This window comes from Passer montanus, unplaced genomic scaffold, assembly GCF_014805655.1.
Source record: "Passer montanus isolate IOZ18808 unplaced genomic scaffold, ASM1480565v1 scaffold66, whole genome shotgun sequence".
NCBI classification, from domain to species: domain Eukaryota; kingdom Metazoa; phylum Chordata; class Aves; order Passeriformes; family Passeridae; genus Passer; species Passer montanus.
In genome coordinates, this window is record NW_024371704.1 from 2,272,974 (window position 1) to 2,298,675 (window position 25,702).

Here is a 25,702-nt window from a genome sequence, read left to right on the forward strand (position 1 = left end):
CTTACATCATTAGCACCGTGTGTCTGCTGCTCATTACTGTTGCTAATACTGTGACTTGTGCTTCATGGCTCCAGAAGAAACATATGCTTTGAAGGCACACAGGCAGGCACAAGCAGAATATGACCTTATTGAGTGAACCTTGGCACAAAAATCAATCCAGCACTGCAGTGCCATATGCAGCTGAAAGAACACAGTGCAAGACCAGGCACGTTTCTGTGGCCAGGTGAGCCACAGAAGAGAAACAGCAGCTGGAGAACAGAAAAAGATTTGGCACCTCCACCTGGGCCTGAGGATACAAATGAGCTCTTTCAGAAACATTCAGTGGTTTGGGGTTTTTTTATCATCTTTAAGGACAGGAAACCAGCTGGTGGCAGTTTAATACCAACATACCTTAAATGCACCTACTGACACTGCCATGAATACCAGATGAGCTCATTAGGCTCATGCAATCACAACGAATAGCAAACGAACCCATAACAATAGCACACTTCAAATAAAGTATTAGCCTGTAAAAATTTACTACCAAGAGCAAAGAAATGCGCTCTCCATGGTCCTAGCATGGTGGGCCAGCATTTTCAGCCTTCTCCTGAAGCCACAAAGAATTTGAACAAGAATATTCTGAGTGTCTCTTTGGGAATGTTCATGGCATGACATTGATGCCTGCAGTGCAGAAGGAGCAGCTACATAGGTGGACTGTGTTCTTCTCACATCAACATCTGAACAGAGCCAGGGGTTTCTAGACACAGAGGTCTCCTGCCACTCTTGGAAGCCCCCACTAGGCTCAGGGATGTGTCTCACATACCTGCTTCACCCAGGGCATTACATTCTTCCTCAGTCTCAGCTCACGGCACTGGACTTCAGTCAGACTCAGGCATTTCCCAATCTGCTTGTCAGAGAACCCCATCTGCTTGGCTCTCCTCAGTGTCTCCTCTGGAATTGTCTTGCTGGGATTAAATAAGAAAAACACCTCTGCATGAGGCCTTACAGCAATAACTAGAAGATATATGAGTGCTCTTGTCTCTAAACTGCATAAAGTTGCCGTAGGATCATGCATGTGAAGGCAAAAAAAAGGAAGAAGACTCAACAGAAAACATCTTTTTCACCCTTGGTGCCCCACACAAACACCTCTGTGGTAAAGTCTGCAGGCAGAAGTAAAACATTTACTTTCCCTGCACTTTTGAGGCAGGAATCAGTGACTCATGACGAGATCCATCAGGCTGGTAGAAGCTGACTGGGCCCATGTGTTAGTTTAGAAATTTTTTTTTAAAGTGACAAACTGACTGAATCCCCCATGTTTTGTCTCCTGGCACTGTCAGTGAGAAAGAAAGAAGGACTGGGTTTGGGAGTGGGGAGAAAGGTGTTCTAAAGGTTTATTTTGGTTCTCATAATCCTCTTTTAATTCTGTTAATAAATTTTTCCTTATACCTTTTATGTTTTTAGCCTGTTTTACCCTTAGAATGTTTTCCCCTAGTCCATATCTCACCGCATGAGCCTTTTAGTTTGTCTTTCCCCCACCTCTGCTCAGCTATAAAAGAGGAGAATAAGTTAATGGTTTTTCATGGGTGCCTGGCTTCTAGGCAATGTCAAACCCTGACACCACAACAACTCTAAGGTCATTCACCATTTCAGCCTCCACAGAGGACCTACAAGGATTAATTTTTTGGATTCAGTATCCCTACAACTCCATGCCCAAATTTTAATATCTCCCTTACATTCACCCTCTCAGCCTAAATTTTAAGCCTAGGCCTGACCAGACTGGGCTGGACCAATCATTATGTAGGTGCTTCCACTCCTGCCTCTCACTGCAGCTGCCCACTCCACTCAAAGGCGTGAAATTCTTGAAGCTCTGGAACGAGCCATTCAGAGGCATAACTGTGACCACCCTGTGACCACCACTAATTTCCATTTTAGTATTTATGTCTCAGCTGGAAAACCCTCCCACAATTTGTCCCTACCAAGTTTTCTTTCTGTTGTTGAAGATGTTCTGCCCTCCTCTTGAAATGGCCAGTCTTTGGAAAAAGCATCTCACTTCAGAGATGAGTAGCAGAAATGCCCTTTAGAGGCTCACACACAAGGTAGGTTTTTCTTGTAACAGTCTCAATAGACCCTTTCCCATACCTTAGTGTTGCTTCTTGCACTGGGCAAATGGAGAGGGGGCATTTACCAGGGAAAGCAGGGAAACCTTTTTGATTTCATATTTACAACCAGGGTCTCTCAATACTTCCATACATTCTTGTTCTCCTGGTTCTGCTTCTCAGAAGTCCTAGTTTTGGCTGTTTACTTCAAACACATTGCTTCCCCCCTGCCATTTCTGAAGATCAGCATTTACCTGTCCATTTTGCTCTTCATTTTTTTCCATCTTCTCCATTCCCTCTTCTCTACTCTTTTCTACTCTTCATCCCACTTTGTTTTGACTCCATCCTTATAGTTTCTGCCCCTCCCCCTCTCTAAGCTACCTTTTCTAAGCTTAGCTTTTGCAAAAACATTTTTTAAAGCCTATATTTTTATCAGTACTACTTCTTTACATCTTCATTGCCAAGAGCATTCTTGCCTGCTCAATAAATCAATATTTTATGAGCAAGCAAGTTCTGAATAAGGAAAATGGAATGATTAACAAACAAGCCATTTTCCTAAATCAGAGTTTTTGAATTATGTCCTTTGCTCGGCAGTATTTTAATATAAATACTATTATTTTATTTGTGTGGGAGAAGACTGGTAAGACCATTTTATTGGAACATGTCAGGAAGCTGAAGCATTAAAAAAAAAACAAGTCATTGGACTGGATTTTCCACTCTGGCTTAGGCATGGAGCAGCTCTGTTGCCCTCTGTAAAGTCACTCTAGTATGAAACAGATGAGAGTCACACAAATGTCAAACCAGCTGTTCTGAGAGCAGCACTGGGAACCAGAAACTCCTGGGTTCAGACCCCTGGATAGACAGGATTTGTTCATTTTCCCAATGCCACCTCCCTCCTTGCCCTGGAGTTGCAAAGAGAGAACTCGACCTTCCTGCAACCAGCACAGGAGAAAGGGAAAGCTGGTGAAAATTTGCAGAAAGAAGCACTCACAGTAATTCCTCTCCTCTACACAGTGCCCCAGCTTGACCCCACAAACAGCTTGCTCTGCCCTCAGGGCACTCCAGGCAAGAGCACCATCTACACCCTGGATCTACAACCTGCACCACATCACTGTTCTTACCCCAGCAAAGCCTCCTCTTCCTTAGGGTCAGAAGGGAAATTGTGGCTGCCCCATTCCTGGAAGTGTTCAAGGCCAGGATGGACAAGGTTCAGAGTAACCTGGGCAGGTAGGAAGTGTCCCTGCCCATGGCAGAGGGTGAACAAGATGAGCTTTAAGATCTCTTACAACCCAAACCATTCTATGATTCAGTGAAAAAGTGCTGCCTAATCCAGCAGGCTGAGCTTCCCAGGTTTTGGATTTCCCAAAGTCCCACTTTGTGGCACGCCACTGTACTAAAACTCATGGTTTCCATGCCCCAACACCTCCACAGAAACTCCTCCACTTCTTCTCAGCCCATTCTGCTCTGACCTCAGCTCTGAGGCAGGACTTCCTGCACAAACCATGAACACAGAACTGAAAGGACAGATGTGTGTTTTACAGAAGCAAATACAGCAAACTCCACCAATTCTCTGTCAAAACTGATGCTAGCAGTCACTGGCTATTAAGGACTCAGCCTCCTTAGAATGAGTGAGTAGACCTGATGACCCCAAGAAAATGAGCCTCTTTCTGAGCCGTTTACTCCCTTGCCCTCCCTCCCTTCTGCCTCAGGAACACACATAGCTGGCTGTCATTTGATTACTGTCAGAGACAGCAAATTGCCTTCATTTGCAGCTTGTTTTCATTCCATTTCTTGTATCTCATTATAACAATATCATTCACTGTCACCCTCCCTCCCAGCTGGGATGGTAGAACAAAAGCAGTGATTATTTTGCACCATGATTCATTTGCCTTGGGCTAGCAGCTTAAATTAGGTTAGGCCACTTACTAATCCATGCAGAAAGGTAACTAGTTTTTTTACAGGAAAACCAGCATGCAAAAGGGAAAAGACAAGTTCCTAGAGGGGAAATAGAACCATGCATTTTTTCCATGCACTTTTTCCTCTGGTGGTCCTAAAGCATGATAGAAGAAACCAGCAGAATGGTCCATCATGTTTAATGGGAACTGAATCAGAGAATTGCAAATCCTCAGCACTGGTATGAAAATCAGGCTGGGTCTCTACATATGCTGGACACATTTTTGTAACTGAATAATTTCCATTTACTAATCTTAGTATTTTTTAGCATTTTAGTCTCAGCTTTCATGGAAATAATATAAAGAAACATGCTAACAGTATGATAGGGTGGTGCTTATCTTACAGACAGCAAAACAGACATGCAGAGGTTAAGGGCTGACAATTTTTAAGGGGCAATTCCCACTTTGCTCAGAGACAGCCCTTTAGACAAGCTAGAGACACTAAAGCCAGCAAGAGCAGAATCAGGCTGATCTCTTTGAATATTTGACAGCAAATAACCCTTCAAGCTCACCAGAAATCCAGCACTAAAAGACAAGACAAAAATTCTCACTCCTGGATACACCAAATCACATGACCCAGTCTTACATCAGTGCCTCCCACTTTCCCCTGGAGCATCACTTACTTTTCCTACACAGAGCAGAAAGTCTTCCAAAGATTAAACCCCCTCACTGGCTTAGAATCAATTCTGAAAGGAGGGAAGAGTAAGTGACCATGATTTCAGACTTCTACAATGCTCCTCTTCCTAACATTTGCCTTTGCAAAATGAAAGTCAGGAGTTTTAGGGCTTCAACCCCAGACAATTAGACTTTTCCACACTGCCATGATTATTAAATGGTTGTTCACTTCCTCAAAAAACTGTAGTCCTCTGTTCATTTTGCAGTTTATAAACAAAACAAGTCTTTCCCCAACCTTGCTTGTGACTGTTTCTGCTTCCAGTGTTGATTTCTAGTTGCTTTTAATTTAAAATTCCACCCTGTCATCTTTGGAACTCCATCCACTCACTTCTTTGACAATAAACGATAAGAGAAAATGGAATAAATTCTGCTTAATGAGGAAATTTTCACCTGGCACAGAGAACCTGGAGAAATCTATTAACTGACTGGAGGAACACTGACAGCATTGAAATTATCAGGAGACCCCTGCTCACTTCAGCAGAGCCCTCTCTTCCGCTTGACCAGCTTTCACCTGACCCACCAATAAAGATTCCAGCAGCAGAAACACTCTTTTTGTCTCCCAGATCAGCCTCTGGTTCTTTTCAGGTATGTTGTCAAGTTTATACCCATGTAAATGGGTCTTGATCAAAAGGATCAGGAACATTTTGGGAGCTGAGAGCCACAGCCTGAGCTGGGAGCATTTGGGACACAATTACAGCGTGCTGTGTCCCAGTTAACATGAGCCCTGCAAGCTCACAGGCTCCTCCCTGCCTCATCCCAGAAGCTACAAATGTGGCTTGGATATGCACAGAGGAGCTGCAAAGGTGAGCAGCTCAGCCCACAGGTCTTGCACTCAGCTCCTCCCAAGTCTGAAGGGATTTAAGCCCGGACTAAACTTTAAGCCCAGTTTCGCTGTAGCAAGCAGAGTGGACCAAAAGTAAGAAGTGCTGAAAGGAAAATGCATTAAGTCCAGTCCTGAGAGAGATCTTCCTTTCTCAGTAGTCATAGGCCTGCAGGGTTTCAAAAACCTGCTGAATTTCAGGCTGAAATTTTGTACAAAAGCATATACTTTCTTGTTTCCTCACTGTCCTGCTCTGCTTCAAGGTTCCTAGTGGTTTCCTTGATTACTTCTGATGTTTTACAAGATTTTCAACATGTTAACAATTAAAATAATGAGATCACGGTATAAATTCTCTCCCTGCTCCTCTTCTCAAGGAGACAGACTGTTACCAGTTTTCTCCTCCTACAAAACACAGGAGATGACTGACAAAAATATGTCAAAGGAGTGTTTAAGGAAGCAGGAGCTGTAAACCAACAAATCTCATTCACAGAGCAATTGTCACTCCAGCTCTCTGCACCTTTAACATTCTGGTCCCTGGGCTAATAAATCTCATTGTGGACATCTTGATTTAAGTAACATGAACCTCACACTGTGCCCTAAGACCTGAATGACTCACTCACAAGATTAAGTGAGCTAAAGCAGCAGCAGCTCACACCAAAACACAGCCAAGAAATGGGTTGTAGATGTTTCCTGAAAACCTATTTTCTGTCCCTGGTAAAAGAGAGCTTTGAGGTCTTTGCTGAGATGCCATGGTACAGACTGCCCTGCTCCTAGCATTGTAATACTGATTTCATAGGCTCCCCAATGGCTTTTTGAGGCAATGCCTGTATATCCTCTGCATCAAGGAAAACATACATATTGCATTTTCACAAATGTACAGCTGCTTTGGAAGAAAATACAGCTGCAAAATTATTACCAGTGGCTCTACAAGACAAATAGAAAGCATCTTATGTTAGATCCACACAAAGCACAAACAACAGTGCTGAATAGCTGCTTGTATTTTATTCTCCTCATGTACTGCATTCTGAACTTGTTCCCAAGCCTTTCCTGCCCTACAGTTCACAAAGAAGACAAAAGTAATCTTTCCAGTTAGCTAGAGAGGAGCACTACAAATATGTCAGGGACAGCTGCTCAAACTGCATAAATCAGCACAGCTTCATTTCCCATCACTGCACCTGCTCTGCTGGATGTCCACACAAGTGCTGTGTGCCACGCCTGTCCCAAAAGGACATGGGTCAGCAAAAACTCTGCTGAGAAAAGTGGGGGTGCAAGAGGCCCTGTGAAAGAGCCCAGGTTATTGATGGCCTGAGTGTCCCTCCCTGCAGTGCTTCCCAGCTCACCTGCTGCTGCCAGTTTTCATTCCAGCACCTGTATTTCTGTGCCTGCTCCACCACAGCCAGGCTTCCAACAAACAGCTTTCAAAGCACACCTTGCAGGTACCCAGGGACACGGGCTCCCAAAAGGCCTTTGCAATAAACACCTTCTCCCATGGGTAACTGAGCAGAGCACCCAGTCTTTCCCCTTTATTAGCCCATGTCTTTTTTGGGAATGGTGAGAGTGACAGTCAGGACTGCACTTACTCCTTTCAAGCACACAACAGGCCAGGAGGTGTTTCCTCACAACACCCACAAAGCAAGGACATATCTTCCTCGAAAGCAAAGCTCAATGGCATAAAATTATCAAAATATGATTAGTGCCATAATTTCCCCCTGTTAGCAGGCTGGCTAGTTCAGTGTCTGCCAAAAAGATGATTTGCTGTTTCTATTAAGGTTAATTTGAAGAGTTGACATTTCAGGTGACAGAGTTCAAGTCACTGCACTGCCAGGCTGTCTTTGAGACTTTGGGCAAGCTCACCATCTCTGTGCTTTGCTCTTCACAATGGTGGTTTATTATACTCCTCTTTCCTCAATTGAATTCTACTTTACAGCCTTTAATAAACACTGAAATGCTTTTATTTGGGCAATGTACTCACTCTTCTGTCTGCTGAAAGATGACTTTCCTGGGTTTTACTTGAATTTTCTCCAGCAGTGAACCTGACCCCACTACCTCTACCTTTCCCCCATCCCTAGCAGCTCTCAAGTGATGGCAAATACAATCAATTGCAGGTTCCACTGCTACAGAAATACCTAAGTGACTTAGGAACACGAGTCCTATTGATTTTCAACAAGGCTTTTGTCCCCATGTCACTTGGGCCTAAGTGATGATTTCACCATAGCTGCCTACCTCTTTACCTCTATTTAATCATGTTTGTTGTACATCCTCCTTGCACATAGCCACTGTTTTCAAGGATCCCAAAATTAGGAACAAATAAAAATAATCACAGCTACATGCAAACAAATCTTCACTACAAACAGTCAAAGAACAGATGTAAATTCCAAAAGAGGTTTTCCCTTGCACCTAGGCCTAGTCAAGTATGCCTTAGAGGTTTCTTCTAAGCCTTCCACCTCTTTCATGAGCTGTCAGTGGGATGAAAAGTCAGTAGGCCAGCAGGGTCTCTCCAGACCCTTTTTCACTTACAGGACTGGCAAGGCCAAACCTAGGGAAATAATTCCCAGATAATAGCACATCCTAATGCACTGCCACTGCTTCATACAGCATCACCTATAATGCACTGACAGCATGGGACGGTGCTTGCTCTTTCCATGCGAACGTGTACAAGTGGTTTTATTTGTTTATGTGCATGGTGGGGAAGGTTGAAGTTAAAATTACACTGCAGGTATAAAAGGTAATTAGTCAGACAACAACAACAACCCCCTCAAAATGTAAGTTTCCAAAAAAAAAAAAAGTAAGGTCACAGGAGAAACAGAAGAGGCACATGTTTGATATGTCTGTGGTATTGTTATTCTCACAAGTATGCTCAAAATGGTTTTCTTTTCCCAATTCAACTCAGGTCATTTGCTTTGCTGCAGCCACATCATATCTCCAAAACAACTACTTCTCCATCCTAGAGAGTCCAGAGGCAGAAATGGAACCACTGCTGCAGCATGACAGAGCTATACAGTCCCACCCAGCACGAGGCCAAACCTTCTCTAGAAAAAAGTTCAATGGGACAAAGGTAAATGGGGCAGAGGATGCTCTTCCCAGTCCCTACAAAAGTTGTCTTTGCCTCTACACCCCAGAGAATGCACAAATATTTATAGGGCAGAAGTTTTTCCCTCAGCACTACATTATTCCACAGAGCCTCTCACAAGTGTAAGCAGATCCATTGCATGGATCAGTGAGATTTTCTGCTCACCTCTGAATCCCTGCACGTGGCAAGGATGCAATGCAGCATGTGGTGTGTGAGAGCTGCTTCCTGAACTGCTCTCAAAGGCCTTCACCTGCCTCTGATCCCCCTTCCCCATCTGTGTGTCACACCCACTCATTCTAGCTCTTAATTTCCTCTTGGCAGAGACCAGCTCCTTGTTACCAGTCTCTACAACAGCTCTGCAGGGACCAAATCAACTTGTTACTCGAACTGCATTCAAAACCTCACTGCAAAGAACCCCCAAAGCAGCACAGAGACAGAAAGGAAGGGGTGGATCCATCCAAACAGCCTGTAACCAGCAGCAATGCCCAGGAACAGGGCAACTACTCCTGGTTCTGGTAACTGTACTCTAACAGAAAGATTTAAAGCAGTGATGGCATCACCTCTCATTCTTTTCAACTGGAAATTATTCTGTAGCACAGGTAGAACCCGTGCCAGGCATGCTGGGGACTGGAAACAGCTGGCTGCAGGAAGAGCACATGTGTGCCAAGTCTCATCTGCATCACTCAATTAGCTTTCCCCTGGCCATGGCAGAGATCTGTTTCCTGATGTGGCTCACTGGACTGGCCTCTTAGTTCAAGTCCCAAGTGTTTTTCCCTGGCTCTTTGCCTTTGTGCCTTCAATGTAATGCAGCTGGACAGCCCATCCCCTCCCTCCAATGCTGGCTGGGAGGTAAGACAGGTTTCTTGCAAAAGTGTGAGCAATTCTAGTGCAGTGAAAATTTGCACTGATGAGTCAATGAGGGTAAGATACTTCAGATGTTCAGCCTGTAGAAGAGAAGGATTCAGGGTGACCTAACTGCAGCCTTCCAATAAAGAAAGATGGAGAGAGATTTTTAAAAGAGCATGGAGTGACAGTGATGGCAAATTGATTTCCACCTTTTTTCTTTTATATATTACCTGTATTCTTCACACATTTATTTTTAGCTCTATAGCCTATCATAGTATTTGTAGCTAGTATTTTACCTACTCTATTAGACAGAAAGACAAAATAAATTCCCCAGCAGCTCCAAGCTGTGGGTCCAAGGTTAGATTCTCTGCAAAGCCATATCTCTGACACATTTTCATAAACAAAATTTAGTTCCTATCTAAAAGACAGGCAATTTGAAGAAGGTTGAACCAGGGGGGAATAACCTCACTACTTATGTCTCTAATTGGAGATTCTTGTCAGATATGCTAATTTGCAAAACCTATAAAAATTGTATACATATTATGCTGTGTGTGCATCTCTGGTGTTTTCTACCCGGTGAATTGTGCCTCTAAGGATCCTTACAAAGATAGCCCCTTTTATCACCTTAACTGTGTCTGGCTCATGGTTTTAGGGCAAAAAAGGTAACAGGATGAAGGGGAACAGGCTCACACGGCCAGAAAAAATATTTAGATTAGCTATTACAAAAAAATTATTCCTTGTGAGGAAGGGGAGGCCCTGGCATTGTTGCCCAGGGAAGCTGTGGCTGGTCCTGGATCCCGGTAAATGTCCAAGGCCAGGCTGCACAGGGCTTGGAGCAGCCTGGTGTAGTGGAAGGTGCCCCTGCCCGTGGCAGTGGGCTAGAACTAGATAATCTTTAAGGACCCTTCCAACCCAAACCATTCTGTGATTCTATGATACCACCCACAATCTGATTTGAATTGCAAGAATCCACTTCCAAGGGACACAGCACTGCTTGTGTCTGATAAAAATGCAAGGCTGGATACTGTGCAAGGGCTCTCTGCAGCAAGCTGCCTGTTCAGCCTGCTGCCTGGGCACCACAAGGATGAAAAACTGTGTAGAGTGGTACCACCTGCTCACTGGTCCTATAATCACCTGCCACCCATTGCAGAGAAGGGAAAAGCACATTTCTCTGCCACCCACTGCAGAGAAAGGGAAAGCAACCTCAGGGATATAGGAGGGTTCAGGAAGATCAGCCTCTGTGGAGTGATGCTGGATTTATACAGCTGAGGATGCAACCAGCCTCTGGGGCCTCATTCCAGAGCATGCCACTCCAACAGTGACAAGCTCAAACTGATTCTGGATATGTTGTTTTTCCCCCTCAGGAGCTGCACATACATGTTTAAGAGGCCAGATACAAATACCATGTGACATAGATGTTAGAGCACGGAAACTTCTGCAGCCAAACAACAGCTTTCTGCAAATAATCACATTACTCCTTTTCCTCCACATTTATTTTTGTTTGGCTCCAGATCCCGCTTGTTCAGGGTGCAAGGGCGAGCGTAATCACATTACTCCTTTTCTTCCACATCTCTCTCCACATTTATTTTTGTTTGGCTCCAGATCCCGCTTGTTCAGGGTGCAAGGGCGAGCGAGAGCTGCTCAATTAAAAGCAGGGATGTGGCAGGTGAAATCAGGAGCGGCTCAGAGCTCCTGCCTCCACTGCGCTCCCAGTGCCATCGTGTGGTGACACGAGTGAGCACCACGGGTACCCGAGGCACAAAAGCCAACAACACTCGGCCAATAACTCAGCAAAGAGGCTCTCCAAGCCTCGTAAAACATGAAGGGAAAGCTCAAGTCAGCAAGAGTCTGAACTGAAATATAGCTCACTCCTTTAATTTACCGCTATCTTTCCTGTTGGCTTTTGTATGGTCATTTTTCTTGAAGGAAGAAGATTTATATTTAAATAGGTCTGGAAGCATCGGTGTTTGAAAGCGTGGTACAAAAGCAGTACTAACACATATTGCATGATCACAGCAAAGCAGAAAGGCTTAAAAATCAATAGTCCAGGCTGGAAATAAAATGCATTGTATGTGACCCTCAGGTGCAGTAAGTCAGGACAAGTCCAGTGCTGAGTTTGAAAGATAACTCCATCCTAGGTACATGAGTTACTCATCACAGGCCATCCACATTCCCAGTCTTAGCCTCAGAGATCCTGAGGATTTTCCATAATAAACCATAGCTTCCATAATCCAAGGAGCTGTTTTACCAAAAAGAGTGTGCTCAAAAACTTCTGCTGACTGAGAATGTGAACTGGGTTTTAAGACAACACCATTTATTCCAAGCACTTGAATCAACTTCACAGCATTGACTGCATCTACGCTTACCATAGGTTTCTGAGCAGGATTCCCAGAAGAATTGTTGTGTCCTAGGACAAGGCTTTTTTACCTGTTCAGGTCCTTTAGGATCTTCTCCATGTTGGCAATGCTGCGCATCTTATACAGGAACCACTTGTCAATGGCTGTGAGCTTGTTTATTCCAAGCACTTGAATCAACTTCTCAGCATTGACTGCATCTATGCTTACCACAGGTTTCTGAGTAGGATTACCAAAAGAATTGCTGTGTCCTAGGACTTTACCTGTTCAGGTCCTTTAGGATGTTCTCCATGTTGGAAATGCTGCGCATCTTATACAGGAACCACTTGTCAATGGCTGTGAGCTGGTGAATGACATCCACGGGGACTTCATCCTCCAAGGCCTGCCAAAAACAGGACAGCACCAAACAGCCTCTTTAACACACTGCACAAATACAGGTCTAGTCTGCAAACAGCTAGCAGCAAGTATAGATCATAAAGAAAAAAAGTTATGTAGATCAAGCTGTACAAATCAAATGTTCATCTACCTCCTGACCTTGTCTCCTGCAGCAACAGAAACTGTGCCCCATGAGGAGTGCAGGGAGGCCACAGCCACTTCTTCCTGTGCTCTGGTTCCAAAAGCTGGCTTCTCTTTCTGTGAGAGAGGTAATTTGCTTTCCACAGGACCAGCAGCCAGACAAGCTGATGGCAACTGGGCTGGGTGGCCACTGAGAACGTGCTCAGCTAACTACAGGGAGCCACATTCAGGCTGCAGTGACCAATCCTCCATCTGCACACCTCTCACCACTCAAGTTGCCTAAATCTCAGGCCCACTGCCAACCTCCTAGCTGCAAATATAAAACAGGAAGCTCCAGATTCTCAGCTGTGAACATTTTGCTTTGGAACATAAATCTTGATACACCCTTGAAATACAGGACTGAATCAAAGCCTGTGGCCCTGCATCCTTGCATCACCTCTGAAGCAAGGCAGAGGCAGGAGGTCCTGGGTGATGCTTGCAGCTACAGCACAGCTCTAGGTTCTCTCACTCTACCTCAAGATAATGTCAAGACCATTCACATTTCCCTTCTTTCTTGCTGGGGTTATTGATGGGGTTTTTTTAAATCAATTATTTACAGCTATGAGGTAAAAAAGAATCCCACAGAGATATTATTCATAAGACAATGAGTTACAAAACATCATAATATTAAAAAACCCCAGCACCTCAGAGAGCCCTCAATATGATATATCGTATCTTCTATCAATTTCTCGGGTCTCACCAGTGGTGTACAGTTACAACTCTCCTGACAAAGCAACTGTAATCAACCATAATGATAATGCCAGCACGGTATCTTTGCTGAGCTAAAGTAATCAGGCTCATTAATTTCTTACCATGCTTAATTGTTTTCTTGCAGGGCAGCATCCCTGGAACAAAGCCAGAGCAATGCCACTGAAGAAAATTCCAGAGTTAATCCAGGAATGAGCTTGGTCCACTGCACCCCAGCATTATTCCCCTAATTTACAAAATCTGGGCAACAATGTTGGTACCATCACCATGGGTTTTCAGCAATGGGGAGATCTTCTGCCAGCTCAGAGAAATGGTTCACTCCAGAGAGTGAAGTGGACAAGGGATGGGTGGCAGCTCTCTGCAAAATACTGTCACCACCTTCTGCCTTTCCTAAAGAATTCCCAGTGAGCTCTTGCAATTACCCTGTTGCTCTGAGAGGTGACAACTGCTCACTGGAATTTCCTGTGGTGAAAACCGCTAACACATGTTTTTTGCTCTTTTAGAGTACCCAGGCACATACCAAGTCTTTGGTACACTATTGGTATGAGGCAACTGGTAGGGAGTCCTTCCCATCCTGATTCTTTAGTGCTTGGAGGGTGAGGTCACATTGCCACATTAGTGGGATGTGAGCAGGTCTTTTTTCCTTTCAGGTCCATCTATTTTTACAAAACACATGCAGACTTGCACATCTTCATGATCTCCAGTGCTCAGTCAATGGTCCCTGAGCCACACACACACAGGCAGCATGACCAGACACTCTTAAGCTGGTTAGAACACTTTACTTAGAAGTCCCAGGGATCTACAAAGGAAACTGAAAAAAATTTATCCCTTCCACCCATTCATCAGAGGAGGGGCAGAGAAAAGCAACCATGTTCATCCCTGTTGCATAAATCTGGAGACAGATACAAGAGTGAGTTTGCAGACATTTCTTGCTCCCTATCACCACACTCCAGGGGCAAATCAGATTTCCAGGCACCTGTGTAGAATTTGCTCAGGGAGGCCCTGAACTCCAGTGGATTTCCTCTCTTCCAACCTACATGAAGGAGTACAGCCAAAACCCACCATGGAAGCAGGAGGAGAGAAACACAGCAGGACAGTGTGACTTTAGAGTTCTGCTCAATTTCAAGAGCATCCCATCCAGTAGGAACTGGGGCTTACAGGACTGCCTCTACACCAAGAGCCAGGGAGCAAGCCTGGCCTCCAGGCCAAGCAATGAAGGGCAGCTCAGCTGCCTAGGCTTTATCTAGGGACAGCACCCTTGTTGCTTCAGTTCCATCCTGGCTCCTCACCAAAGAAAGTATTTAGCTGCCTGTGGGCAGCAACACAAGTGCAAACTGCACATCTGTAGTGTGGACAGCTAGGAGACCAGGGCCCTGGTGTGAAACAGAGCATGCACCAACTCCACAGCCTAAGCCTTCTGAGGCCACTTGTACATAAACTTAAGAGCAGCAGAAAACACCTGACACAAGCTGAGCATCCCTGCTCATCAGGCTGTTCCATCCTTGCAGCACTCCCACTCTAGCCAAGGAACAAGTCTCATCTATGTCAGCCTCTCTCCTGTGCCTTCTTTTACATGACAACAGGGAGCCCCATTACAACAGCAATAGCTCTGAATGGCAGCTGAACTCCCTTTCCTTGCACCTGAACAGTTGCTGTTGTCATCATCTAACAGGCAAAGGAGAGAGAAAAAGTAAAAAAGGTAAAAAGCCTTGGAGGGCTGACTAGCGGGGAGGAGAGGAGAAAACATACAAAATATAACAAAGGTCCATCCTGTTTCAAATGGAGCTGATGGCTAGTGGGGACTTACTGTTGGCTTTTAAAGGTCAACAAGCTGGGAAGGGATTCCCATGCAAACAGCCCCAGGTGCCAGCAGCACCTCTTACTTGTACTGCTTGCCTCAGTTATTAATGGGGATAAATTTGTGTACTGTGCTGGGCAGAGGCAACTCTTTATAAGGCAGGACTTGCATTTTCTAACAGATCCCAGTGAAAATACCAGCAGCTGGGAACACCCAGTGTTCAGTGGGACCCAAACTCACCTTCATCTCCCCAGATGCCCTGTGTTAACATGGGTCTAATTTTAATCTTTCATAAAATCTCTCTGAACCACTCAGAGACTCAAGAAGGAAGGTTTTTCTCTCAGTCACAAGAAAAAGGCTGTAATAAAGACCAAACACAGCTGCTGGAGGATGCAGACATGCACTTCCCAGCTTGAAAAACAAGAGGGAACAGCTGGACAAGCCACACATTTATAAAACACTTTCTGATTTTTCTTCAGGCCATTTATAAGAGGAACAGCTAGTGAAAACCTTTTAACTAACACAGCACAGGCTCAGCTCCTCACTCATGTGGAGGTGGAACGAGATGTACCTACACATGAGCACAAAGGGCTTAAAGACTCCACCACACAAAGTCAGGGGCACAAAAAACAGTAATTGGGCATTCCCTGCCAGGAAGGTTTGCAATCTTAGAAAAAATAAAATCAAGCCATCCAGGTAAGCAGGAGCTGTAAAAGACAGCTGTGCCCTTCTCTTCGTAGAGGGTGTGGATATATGGAGATGTTACCTGCAGCAAAACCAAAGTGTGAAATTGCACCTACCTTCTAAAGTAACTAACCCTACATTTACCACATGACAAACACAGGTAAACATTGGGAAGATAAAGGTAGAAATAAATTTGCACCCAAGTCCCCTTACAATAACACTCCCTCTTCACAGGCACCTTCAAGGCTGAAGTGATTTGACCAGTGTGACAGGAGAGGGGTCAAAAGAATGCTACAGGAAGCTCAGCTGGTTTTGAAGAACAGGGGATTTCTTGTCTGTGAAAATTAACAGAGTTGTGTAGTTCTTTTAGTTTCAAGCCCATACCAATCCAACCACTGCAAGTAGACAGTGCTCTCACACACTGTAGTTTGCCATTCTTTATCATCCTTAGTTTCAGCTCTCAAAAGAATCTTCATTTATTCCTTTGTAATTTGCAAAACTCACTAATTTTGACTGGCACTTACACTGGTATAAAACAGGGCTGAACACTAGCCAATGCTTAGCAGACAAATTTAATCTCATAGGAGAGGAAAGTGATCCAGGTGTCCACCAGCACCCAGATATGAACTAAAGTAACAGGACACCAGAATGCACGTGATGCTGAATGCAGTGAGCACAGGCTAAGACTGTACCCCCAAAAGGCAAACACATTTCCTGAACATGGAAGATGCAGAAAGCAAGAATCCTACTCAAAGTGTTCCCAGTGAGCTTGACAGAGGGAAGCAAGGGAATGAAGAATACTTGGCCTTTGTCATCTCAGTTGACCCAACCCTGTAGCTGAAATTCAAGGGACGTAGGTGTCTTAGGTTGAAAGACGTTAGTGGGGCTGTGTATTCTCTTTCCCATCTGTTACCATATCTTTGCCTGAAAGCACCTTAGTTTCAAAATTATAGTAACTTGGAAGGAGGGGGGTTTACATTTTCCATTTCAAGAGAGGCTCCTGCCTTCCTTAGCAGACACCTCTCTTTTCAAACCAAGACAGAAGGTCAAGGTCTTTCTATCTTTTGTTACCTTGGCTATTGCATATATCCGAGTGCTGGATGGCTCAGAGAGCTCCTTGTGGAGATCCACAGTGGCTGGCCAGGCTTTATTCATAGGCAGCTGTGAAACAAAGCCATCCACTGAGGGGTGGCACATCCTCAGGGCCTTTTGGAAGCTCTCCTCAAACGTGCGTCCGATAGCCATGACCTGTAAGGGAGAGCACATCCACATGAGCCACAGTGAGCCGAGCCTGGCTGTGCCCTGAGCAACAGGGTGGGGAGAATTCCAGCCACAAAGACAAGCACACACACAGACGGTAGCCTTGGGACTCCTCCCTAAGACGGTCTTGCTGACTGAGCCTTGGTAGCTCCACTTCTAGATCTGACTTTGCTCATGGTATCAGTGGGGAGCTCAAGACAAGTGACTGGTTGGTTTTTTGGTTTTGGTGGACTATTGCACTTTTGGTTTCCATTTCCCTGTCTGTAACACACAGGAGAATGCTGCTCTCCTCTGTAAACTGCTTTAAGGGAAGCACTCTGGTAGACGGAAACATTATGCAGCAGCATGGGTATAGTAATATAAAAGAATATTTGTGTTTAACAGCCTGTTAGAGATAGAAATTCACAGTGTGAATTTTAAGGTTCAGCAGAAACCTGCTTCTGCTTCCTTTAAATTACATTTAACAATAACTCTCCCCTGTGAGGGTTCTCTTAAATGATTACTCCTCCTTGGTGTAGCAGCACTGAAGGGGTTTCCCTCCTTCAGTCCTGACACAGTATCTAATAAGAAAACAAGCCTTTCTGTCTAGAAATCTGTGAGGTAACAGAGCTCTTTCTCAAACTTTTACATTTTTATTTCCCAGTGCAGTGAGACCTTAACAGCATAAAAATCTTCTCAAATACAATGCTGAAAAATGTCAAAAGAAAAAATAACATCGCTTTCTCTTTTCTCACAGCTCCAGGCCCACTGCCCAGCACAACAGAGCTCAGAAAAAGCCAGACCAGAGCATACAATTAATAAAAATGCAGTAGGTGCTGCAATCTGGCTTCAAGTTCAGGCCTGGGGAGATGACTGTTCCATACTAATAGAGTGGCAAGAAACTCTTTGCTTCAAAGGCTCCATCTCCTACCCACAGGTCCTGCAGATTAACATTCTTGCTGAGTTCCCCCACCAGCTGCAAACTGCATCCCTTGGGCTTCTCCATCCCTGCTTCAGCTCACCTGCCCTGTTAGAGCACTGACTCTCTCCCTGTATGTCTGTCCTGCCTGGAAAAGGACACAGGTTCAGGCACTTCTGTGGCATATCAACACGGGAAGGACTCAACATCTCCTTCTGCAAATGTCTATGGCCAGGAAGTTCCACAGCTGATGGTGCAACTGTATTTAGGAACTCCAGTTCTACAGAACAGTCCCAAAACCCCTAAGCAGAGAGGGTTAACATCAGGAAACATCACCTCAATGAAAACAAAAAACCCATCTCATTACCATTAAAGCCAAACCTGCCAATGGAAGATCAAATTCTAATTAATCTTTCCAGTTGTGATGAAGACCTCTTGTTCAACGGCAACAATGATATTAGGAACATCTTGCATGTCAAAATAATTTAATAAAATAACTATTTTAAAAGACAACTGAAAAAATACACAAATAATTATTTTACTTTGGTAGCTGATATGTAATTAACTAATTAAGTGGGTAATTTGGTGATTTTGTCTCATTTTCCTCTTCTTAAAACATGGTCTGAAAATACTGTTACTGTCCAGACATCTTAAAATCTGTGGTAAGAGACTTCATCTCTAAAAGAAGTCAAAACTTGAGAGCAAGATGACAATTTGTGTTTGGATTTCAAGGGAAGAAACAGGCTGACATCTGGCATATGGTTTCAACACAGAGGACAAATAATTCAGGAAGAACGGAAAGCTGTAGATGATGGGCACCACTGAAAATATAAACACACTACTACTCCTGAAATTGTACTGTAATTAACCACCACTACAGAACCTCAAACTAAAAAAAAATAACTGAGAGCCCTGCAGTGAGTGTTAGGAATGAAGTCAACCCCAGGTGATCCATAGTGATCTCTTCCTTTAGGAGTCAAACCATATTGTGATATCCAACATTACACAGTCCTAACTAATTTCCATTAATTATAGTATTGGATAAAAATCATTTGAGCTTATATATATCCTCCAATTCATTAGGTCCTTGAAGACAGACACTCTGAGGGTTTCCAAGTAAGAGAAGTGGTGGAATGGAAGGTGGTAGTCTTGCACTTGCCTCTCCCACACTCTTCATGGAGCTCCCAATCCGGTTGGAGGTGTGCTGGAAGCGGTCCAGATCCCAGCGGGGTATCTTGGTCACAATGTAATCCAGGCTGGGCTCAAAGCAAGCAGAGGTTTTTCCTGTCACCACATTCTTGATTTCTGGCAAGGGAATCCCCAAGGCAATTTTGGCAGCAATGAATGCTAACGGATACCTGTCAGAGAGGAGAAGTAGAGAACAGTAGAGTGGAAGGAACTTTGCGTTTGCAAATCCCAGGAGTGGATCCAGATGTGAGGTGATCATCCCTCCTCAACACAAGGGAAGGCTCCTGGTCTCAAGTACAGCAGGACCCACCCAGCCTCCTACCTCAACACATTGCACAGCTACCTCCCTAGATCTGGGACTTGTTTTTTTATCCACCATGCCACCCCTTTCAGTAGCTGTCACGTCCACAGATATGTTTAGCTGCAAGTCTGTCATCGAAAAAGAAAACAATCAAACACCCACTGTCCAACAACATGGTTTATATCCAGCCTGCTATGGGTCTTAAATAACCATAAGAGTTGTTGAGAACTGCAAATTAGAGATTAATTTGTGCCTCTCAACAGCATCTGCAAAGTGCAATTAAGAAGCCAATTTTTAAACAGCCTGCTTTGACCATCCTTATCTTGATTAGTTTATGATTAGCCAACAAAACAAAGGCAGCTAGCAATGCCATTTGCATCAATCTGACAGACAGCTCATTAATAACTCTGCCCTCTGGGTCCCAGAGATGATTTGCAGCCAACATATGGATACAGTGGATGTGCTTGGCAAGGATTAGGCTCCCACACACACACCTCCTGGGAGCTTTCCCATTTGTAGTAACAGCATCAGCAGGCTGGAATGACCTGGAGGGCTCACTAACCCCACGCTCCATCTCCCAGCAGGACCAGCTCTCCAAGGGTCAAACCAAACAGATGCTGACAAGAGCTGTTCATAGAAGCTTCCCATGCAGAAATCTGTACCTTACTGACCTGACTGCTCCAGAATTCTCTCTGCAGCCATCTTCAGTCTTCCTTGATGAAAATGTGGGCTACACCACCATGTTTTAACTACATGGAAGGCAGATGCTGCAATTGTTTTTCCTTGTAGCTGTCACTTATTTAAATAATACATTGATCCAAATCCCTTCTTGTCTCTTTCTGTTCTACTCTCCTCATTTTTTCTGTTTATTCATTTGTTTGTTCAGGAAGATTTTGGTTTTTTAAAACAATCTTACCCTGTTGCCTTGGAGGCCAAAGCTGAACTTCTTGAGAGTCTGGCATTAACTTCAATGACGTAGTACTCCAGGGAAGTTGGATGCAGAGCAAACTGGATATTACACTCTCCCACAATGCCCAAGTGTCGGACAACTTTGATGGCACGATCCCTCAGCATCTGAAACTCCTCATTATTGAGTGTCTGGCTTGGAGCCACCACAACAGAATCTCCTGTTTGTCACAAGGTAGCAGAGAAGGCAATGAGAAGCGGCTCAGGAGCAGCAAATTGTGGCCACACAAGTCACTGCCTTTGCTAACCCACTACCAGTAATGACATTACCAGAGATTACAACTTGTGCATGCACAGCTGATGAAAAGCACAGATAGTCAGAAGCCCAGAGCTGGAGACAGGCTAGGGAATCTTATGCAAAACACAATCACAGGTGTAGGTTTAGACTGTTTCACGCCCTATCTGGCTGTATTCAGGACCTGAACAGTATTTTTCTAGCCCACTTTATCAATCACAAAGCTCTGTCAATAACACCAGGCAGAACAGCGCTGCATATAAAAAGTCACTGAGCCAACCTTTGCCCAAGCCTACCTGTGTGGACTCCCATAGCATCAATGTTTTCCATGTTGCAGACAGCAATACAGTTATCAGCAGCATCTCTCACAACTTCATACTCTATCTCCTTCCAGCCCACCACTGACTTTTCCACCAGAATTTGGTTAGTCATTGCAAATGCCTAGGAAGAGGTTGGGGAAAATAAACACCAAAAAACCCCCACAACACTCCCCCAAAAACCAGCACCAAACCCCTTACTAGACCATAATTCACATTTAAGACTTATCTCCAGACATCCCAGACCAAATGAAATAGGAAAATAAGTTCATAATATTGATAACAAGCACTTTCTATTCTCTCCTCCTTAAAAATCGCTTTACTGTGATTTGAAAGGCACACTTGAAAATATGTATGTGATATGATGGGGAAAAAAAAAGATTGGGCATGTGTGTTTACAACAGAATACAAGTAACAAATAAAATTAGAAGAACATTTAAGGCTTCAATCATGCAACAGACATGCTTTTATGTGGGCAGCCCTGAGGACTTGAATAGGAGAGCACTGCAAAAAGCACAATGACTGAGTGATGGGAGTGTAGGTGCCAGCAAACACTATGTAATTAATAGCATTAATAATGCTGCTTGTCATTGGCATAGTAACCAGAGGCAAGGGTTATGATTTATTCTTAAACTAATCCTGAAAGTATTCCTCAGCATACAAGGCAAAAATGAAAAATGCAGTTTGTTGGTAAATGAGCATAATCTAAGCGAATACATGGCTTTAATATTAACAGATAGAAAACATTAATCAATACTTGCTTAAAACCCTAGAAAGTGATGGGCACATTATCAATCCATCCTTTAGCAAAGCTTCTTGTTATAATGCTGCCCATGAACTGGCTCTTCAGTCTGCTCCCATCTGTCATTAACTCAAGCTGTTACTTAAACACTGCCCTTAGCTCAGTTGCCAAAATCACCCATAGAAAAAGAGTTGAAGGAATGGCACTTCACACTGGTCTAAGCAGGCACTGACCTGATGGGGACGTAGCAGGAACACCTAACCACTCCTGCAAACCAGTCCTGGATGCTCCTGTATCCTTCTCTCACTCAATGGAGCAGACTCAGCAGACACAACCTCAAGGCCAGGTTAGCTGAACTAGCTGTGCTATCAAACACCCAGTGTTCAGTTATCTGAATTATAAACTGTTCAGTCCAGTGCCTGAAAATCCAGTTCACTGAATTACTACAAACCATAACTGCTGGGCTCTGGAAATGGGCATTCAAATTTGACTTAATTCAACAGGACCCAAATTGGTTTTCACTGTAAATTTTGAAATATCAATACTGAACTGGGAGGTGCTGTAAACTCTCTGAGGGACAGGCAGCCTTGCAGAGAGATCCAGATCAATTTTAGCATTAAGTCATGATTAATGGGATGACATTTAGCAAGTAGAAATGCCAGACTTCAAACTTAGAATGAAGCACCACCTGGCAGAAGTAGTAACTAGGAATACCCCTGCAGGCAGGAATCTGAATGCTGGTGGGCAGCAGGCTTACTTAAAAAAAAAAAAAAAAAAAAACCAAAACAACAAACAACCAAAAGACCGCAATGTGGAGATCAAAACCAGGGTTTTCCTACTGAAAAAAGTTCTGATATAAACCTGTCAGACAGCTGCACTCCCAGGGTTTATGGGTGAATTTCTGCTTCCTCTAAACACAGCCCACGAGCCTGAGTAAGTGACATGTTTCCAACCTCACCATGGATCTGTAAGATGGAATTCCTGCCCCTCCTGCCTCTCCCACATGTGCCAGTTCTGCCCCCTGAACCCCCCATAGCTGGCACCACCCAAGCAGTGTTTGTTCAGCACTGAGCACACCAGACCCAAAGTCTGTTTGCACAACAGCAGAGGTGAGGAACACAAAGAGGAACACACATTTGCACATACAGCTCTTAGTGACATCTGCAGTATTTCTTTCTAGAGAGAAGTGAAAGATTAAGAGATTCAGTAAACCAGAGAAAAACCCAAGAATTCTAGAAACCCATAGGGATAGAGTTTTATTTGCTAAAATTCTGCATTTTTGACAAGGAAAAAATGCTTTTGATTTGTTTTCCCCAATTATCTGTTTACTTTTCACAGCAATGTTTAAACAATCCTGGATTTGCTATAGAAAAAGAGCTGTCTTCATAGCCAGAGACAGCTGGTAGCTGTCAAATTATGCACTGTCATCCTGCTAAATGAGCTTTTGACCTAGGAGAATTACTATCTTTTGACAAAAACACAGAAGAGGCCCAAGCCTCCCAGCCTTCTGTCCTGAAGACCACATTATCACTCAGCATTTCAAATGTTTCCACTTCCTTTACACTCTTCATAATAATTTACTCTTGGAAGTAGGTGAATCTAGACAAAGTTATTTCCTTTCAGACCAAAATTGCTGAAAAACTTGCTCAAATTATGTCTTGTCACGAATTTCAAAGATCTGTCATTGAGTCATTTTCATTATCTGTCAGCAGGAATTATGAAAAGAGGGCAGTTCCTAACCAGGACAACATTTTACAGATAAGATGAAATGTAAGGTATGTACAATTCCAGCGTCTATGACATTAGAACAGTATTTAAGAAAATCAGATGTTCAGCTATTCTCCAAGTTTGCAGTTCCAGACATACCTTTGTACCAAGGTCCAGCAAACTTTCCTTATCAGGACATATGCCAGACCCCAGACCACCAAGGGCATAGGCAGAACGTATCATGACAGGGTAGCAAATCTTTTCAGCTGCCTTCAGAGCATCTTCAACCTTAAAGGAGAGGGCAATACATTCCAGAACCAGATAGCAATTCAGATGTAGTCTCCAAGTCTGGTTACAAAGTTAACTGGAAATCTCATCAGTAAGACACTAAACTGTCTGAAGATAAAATGAAAATAATAGAAGTTCACTTTATAATATTCCCTTTTTCTGCCAAATAGCAGAAAACTGGAACATGCACTCAAGGTGGTGATTTCTGTCCTTAGCTGTATGTGGACTTCATTGCTCACCTGCCATGGACAATGTCCTTACAGGACCTGTCTTCAGAGACTCCAGCATGAAATAAACAGGGATGTCTTTAGGAGGGGTTAAGACCAGTTTGATTTCCTCCAAACTTGAACAGACCTTTCCACCAAACTGAATTTTATGTTTTCATACTCCCATTCTCAAGAAAAAGTTCAATCATGCTGATTTTGGAGATATCAAATCCCAACTCTAAATGTCTTGTATATGATTTAAGAAAAGTACCCCTGACATGTCACATACTTTTGTGCTGCAGCACAGGAGTCACCCCAATATAATTTACTTTTCTCGCCAATTGGTAAATTAGGTTAGGTTTTTGCAGTGCTTAACTGCATTTTCACTCATTTTAAATCATGGTGACCAAGCATTAATCACCAAGGAGTGCTGTACACACTACAGCATCCACAGCTGCATTCAGCTTTCACTCTACAAAACAAGAAATATTTTTATTGAGCCAAATGGGCAACAGTAACAGCATAGCAATCACCAAATTGATCTGATTTACCGATTCCACTGCAAGGCTAGGAGCAATCTTTTCATTTAGCTCAGTTAGTTTATCAGAGAAAAGCTTTCTGTCCTCTGTAGCCATGATGGATTCAACTGAGGTACCAAGGACCTTCACACCATACTGCTGCAGTACTCCTTGCTTGAAGAGTTCCACTCCTGCAGAGGGAACCAAGACACAGTTCTGAGGATTGATAGTAAATGAAAAACTGTAGAATTAAAGAAGGACAGAATGGTTTGGGTTGGAAGAATCCATAAAGCTCATCTCATTCCAACCCCCTGCCATGGGCAGGGACACCTTCCACTACCCCAGGTTGCTCCAGACTCCATCCAGCCTGGCTTTGGACACTTCCTGGGATCCAAGGGCAGCCACAGCTGCTCTGGGCAACCTGTGCCAGGACCTCATCACCCTCACAGAGAAGAATTTAGAAAATTTAGAGCAAAGAAAGTATTCAAAAGATATCCGATTAGCTGACAACTTGTCTGGCCTCATCCACAGCAATTAAATGTTAGGTTCACAGCTTAGGAATGACTCACTCCCCCATGGTTGGAATCTGTCTCTGTCCCTCAGGAACCTGCCCAATGTGTGAGGAGAAAGTTTAGAGCAAAGAAAGTATTCAAAAGATATCCGATTAGCTGACAACTTGTCTGGCCTCATCCACAGCAATTAAATGTTAAATGCACAGCTTAGGAATGACTCACTTCCCCATGGCTGGAATCTCTGTCTCTGTCCCTCAGGAACCTGCCCAATGTGTGAGGCATTGGGGCTTGGATGCCTGCAGAAACACAATCTGCAGAACATGTGGTAGAATCATGGAATCATCCAGGTTGGAAAAGACCTCTAAGATCAACAAGTCCAACATTAACCTAGCAGCACTATGTAGACCATTAAATCATGTCCCCAAGTGCCACAACCACACCCCTTTTGAGCACTTCCAGATTGATTCAATGCCTGACCACCCTTTCAGTGAAGAAATTTCTCCTAATATCCAACCTAAACTTCCCCTGGTGCAACTGGAGGTCATTTCCTTTGGTCCTGTCCCTTATTACTACTTTACTTGTTATTTGATAAAAACCACGATTTGGCCTTCACGGAGTGACAAGGCACCTGTATCACACTCACCACAGTTGAGAGCAGTCTGGCCCCCCATGCCCAGGATTAATCCATCAGGATGCTCTGCCTTGATGACCTCAATGACAAACTGAGGAGTGATGGGGAGGAAGTAGACAGCATCAGCCTGCTTTAAGCCAGTCTCATTGGTCTGCACTGAAGCAATATTGGGATTCATGAGGACAACTTTCACATTTTCTTCCTGAAAAATTAAAATCTGTGTTAAATATAGGCACATGTGGGGAAAAAGTTAGCAGCAGCAGCACCAGCAAGAAGAGATGGAATTCATCAAGCAGTTTACCAGTAGCAGAATTTTAAAATTATGTACTGTCCCACAACAGACTTCTGGTCTGAAGGCTGAGCCAATGCCAATTATTTACTTTTGTGCCTGTGAAT

General features: G+C 43.8%; 1 protein-coding gene across 7 annotated transcripts in view; it reads right to left on the reverse strand.

Annotated features, from left to right (window-relative positions):
• The window catches only part of CPS1 (carbamoyl-phosphate synthase 1), a 104,529-nt gene that overhangs the window by 36,994 nt on the left and 41,833 nt on the right, over nt 1-25,702 (reverse strand). For all 7 annotated transcript variants that reach the window (XM_039728672.1, XM_039728676.1, XM_039728670.1 and 4 more), the window contains 9 exons: nt 25,319-25,508; nt 24,197-24,354; nt 23,311-23,439; nt 20,682-20,826; nt 20,101-20,311; nt 18,855-19,053; nt 16,609-16,785; nt 12,056-12,174; nt 803-944 (listed from right to left, as the gene is read on the reverse strand). In XM_039728672.1, the coding sequence (XP_039584606.1) occupies nt 803-944; nt 12,056-12,174; nt 16,609-16,785; nt 18,855-19,053; nt 20,101-20,311; nt 20,682-20,826; nt 23,311-23,439; nt 24,197-24,354; nt 25,319-25,508 (1,470 nt within the window). The remainder of the gene's footprint in view (nt 1-802; nt 945-12,055; nt 12,175-16,608; nt 16,786-18,854; nt 19,054-20,100; nt 20,312-20,681; nt 20,827-23,310; nt 23,440-24,196; nt 24,355-25,318; nt 25,509-25,702) is intronic.